At 67.5% G+C, this 3,385-nt stretch overlaps 1 protein-coding gene across 1 annotated transcript in view; it reads right to left on the reverse strand.

Annotated features, from left to right (window-relative positions):
• LOC102468219 (putative palmitoyltransferase ZDHHC11) overlaps window positions 1-3,385 on the reverse strand; it is a 54,303-nt gene that overhangs the window by 46,464 nt on the left and 4,454 nt on the right. The window contains exons 4-5 of the mRNA XM_006140128.2: window positions 952-1,130; window positions 98-199 (exon numbers count right to left, since the gene is read on the reverse strand). Coding sequence (XP_006140190.1) covers window positions 98-199; window positions 952-1,130 — 281 coding nt within the window. The remainder of the gene's footprint in view (window positions 1-97; window positions 200-951; window positions 1,131-3,385) is intronic.

Raw genomic sequence — 3,385 nt, forward strand, 5'->3', positions numbered from 1 at the left:
CGTGCCCAGGACGGCCTGCCGTGGCGTGCCCAGGACCACCCGCCATCCGCACGCGCCCAGGACGGCCTGCCGTGGCGTGCCCAGGACCTGCGCTCACCAGTAGTTCCTATGGCCCACGCAGTTGTTGAGCCACTTGCAGTGGTGGTCAAAGCCAGAGACACACTTGTTGCAAGAGCTGCAATGCTTGGCCTTCTCGCTCCTGCAGGAAGAGGGGATGATCCCTCAGCCCCCCACATCCACATGGCTGAGCACAGTGGAGCCCAGTCCCTTCTTGGGAACCAGACAGGCTCCAGGAGTGGCCCTCGGGGTTGGAGAGTGGGTGTCTGGCAGAGAGTAGAAAGCTGGAGGTGCCAGTCGGGTGCTGGAGGCCGGGGAGGACAGAGTTGGCACAGCCAGGCAGCTGTGGCTGCAGAGCAGGGGGCCCTGGCCTTCTGGGCCAGCGTCAGTGCTGGGCGAGGCCAGGAGGAAGCTTGGACCCCACTCTAACAGCCACCCCGGACGTCCCAGGGCCACAAAGCCCTGCAAACCTGTGGAGGGCCAAGGACCGGACTGTCATGTCGGCAGCTGCTGCTTACCTGCGGCAGCACCAGGCGCCAGCTTGGACAGACATGGCCCTCAGAGCTGGCGCTGCCAGCCTCACCCGGCCGCCAGAGGGCCTGGCTGCATTAAGTGCCCGGGGCTGGCACTGCGAGGTGCACCGGGGGCCATGGCAGGGCGCCCACACAGGGATGGCACGCAGGCGGCGGGGTGCCCACACGGGACGGCACGCGGGCGGCAGGGCACTGACACAGGCACGGCACACAGGCAGTGGGGCGCCCACACAGGGACGGCACGCAGGCGGCGGGGCGCCCACACTGGGACAGCATGCAGGCGGCGGGGCACCCGCACGGGGATGGCACACAGGCAGCGGGGCGCCAACACGGGACGGCACACGGGCGGCAGGGCACTCACACAGGGACGGCACACAGGTGGCAGTACTGGTTCTGGATCACGTGCGTGTGTTTGGACCGGTCGAAGGTGGGCACGGGCTCCAGGTAGCTCTTCTTCAGCCTGACGTTGGGCTCGGCGGGGTCGATGGAGACCGCAGTCAAGTGGACCACAAGGTGGAAGGCGAACAGCCCACCAATCACCTGGAAGGGCAGTTAAGGATGACACGGCCTGGTTGGGGGCGCAGCACAGGGTCCAGAGTGGCCGCTGGCACTGCCACCATGGCTGGGTCAGGGGTCATCACTGTCTCTGAGCAACAGGCCAAGAGCAGTCCGCCACGGGAACGGTGCAGCCATATGCCTGGTGTGCGAGGTCTTGGCCCAGGGCACAGCCCTCGCCGTGGGCCGGCACAGGACGCCTCCCGGGCGCCGGGCCACCCTAGTGGGCGTCTCAGAACCCTTTCCAGCAGCAGAGGTGTGGCAAGTGTGGAGAGAGGGGAACGTGTCCCTGAGAGACCAGGACCACCCCTGCCAACCGCGCACATGCGCCCAGGACCACCCCTGCCAACTGCGCACATGCGCCCAGGACCACCCCTGCCAACGGCGCACATGCGCCCGGGACCACCCCAACTGCACACCCAGCACCCCACGCCATGGTGTCCTAGAGCCAGGAGGAGGATGCTCACCTCCAGGGCTTGGACACGGCCCAGCCCTCAGCCCCAGCCTCCCACTTCCTCTGCCCTGGGACCAACATGCTATCACCATGGAGACCAAGCAGAGGGGGTGGAGCCACAGACCGCCCCACCTGCCCAGCCCCACGCCCCCAGCCCTGCCCCTCCTGCCCTGGGCTCACCTTGACCAGGAGGGCCCTGGGCTTGGCAGACACACGCTGCCCCTGCAGGACGCCCCTCTTCTGGGCCCAGGAAGGCCACAGAGCCTGCTGGCTGCCGAGACCCCCCAATGTGATCTCAGCAGATGGCCAACATCCGCGTGGGGGGGCTCTGGCCAGTCCTTCTCTGGGGCCCATCTCAGGCTCGACCGTGGCCAGCAGCACCGGCCACCTGGGGCTCTGCGCTGGTGTCTGTGTCTGGCCCTGCCCTGGCCAGGCCTCACGAAGAGCATGCCTGAGAGTGGGGCAGGCCACGGTGTCTGTTTCCCAACCACACGGCTGCAGGGTCGGGGGACAGGCATGGGTCAGAGCTGGACTGAGGCTCGGGGCAGCAGGGATGGGGGGAGGGTGTGTGGCAGCGAAGCGGTACCAGGAGCTCGGGGTGGGAGCACAGCCAGGAGGAGCAGCAGAGGGGCTGGGGACAGGTCAGACCCTTCCACTGCCATGGGAGGGGCACAGGAACAGACTCTGAGGCCCTCCCACTCAACCCACAGGGCGCTCCCTCACAGGTCCTGCTGTTTTTGTGGTCACCAGGGCAACAGGCACAGGCCCGGGCCCTTAGACCTGGCCCGGGACAGCCGAGCACGTGTCTGGGCAGGAGTCAGCTGTGCCTTTCCCTCTGCAGAGCTGGGAGAGCCCTCGGGGGAGCCTGGCAGGCGGATGGGTGGCAGCCAGGGGGCAGGGCGGTCGGGCCTCCATGCAGCAGCGGCCATGCTGAGGTTGAGTCCAGCCCTCTGCCCTGTCCCAATGCACTGCACAGCCCTGCCAGAGTGGCCACGCCAGCACTGACCACTCACAGGACCCCCACCAGGGAGACAGCCGGGACCTCTGGGTCCCGGAGCAGAGGGAAGATTGGCCCGTCCTCGGGACAGGCTGCAAATGGAGGCCCCCAGAACCTGCCGGACAAACCCTACAAGCTGCCTGGGCCCGTTTCCTGAGCTGACCCTGAGCCGCAGGTTCCTGGCCAGGTGGCCACCCTGGAAGCGTCCACCACTGGGAAGAAAGGGCATCCCAACTCCCAGGCAGTGTGCACCTAGACTCTTCGGGGACATGGGGACACCTCAGCAGGGCCAAGTTCGAGAGCACCCGCCGCGACAATCTGGCAGACATGCCTGGCACCGACGGTGCGCCTCCTCAGTGGCACCCACATCACCTAGGGCGTTCTCACATGCTCCGAGGTCGCAGCCCTGCCCCTGAGGTCGGCCTGCACCAGGCTCTCCTGCCCTCGCCCTGGGCCTCATCCCGAGGGGCCTGGCTCACACAAGCGTGTCTCGGCTCCCCCACAGCCGCTGGCCCAGGGAGGTTGGGCCGGAGTGGTGTTCTCAGAACATGCTGGAACACCCTTAGCAACAAGCAGTGTTTGGTAAATAACCAGGGACAGCCCTGGCGCTCCCCACCGCTGACCTTTACCCTGTCCTTTGTGTGGGCAGGAAGAGGGGGAGCACCCCAGCCAGCGCCTCGCCCTGGGGGCAGGTTCTCGGGCTGAGCCTGGAAGGCTTGAGCGGCCCGGGCGCTGGCAGGTGGCCTCGCTGGCGAGCTCCAGCTCCGACCGTCTCTGCCACGGTGGCCC

Source organism: Tupaia chinensis, unplaced genomic scaffold, assembly GCF_000334495.1.
Source record: "Tupaia chinensis unplaced genomic scaffold, TupChi_1.0 Scaffold000020_1, whole genome shotgun sequence".
NCBI lineage: Eukaryota > Metazoa > Chordata > Mammalia > Scandentia > Tupaiidae > Tupaia > Tupaia belangeri.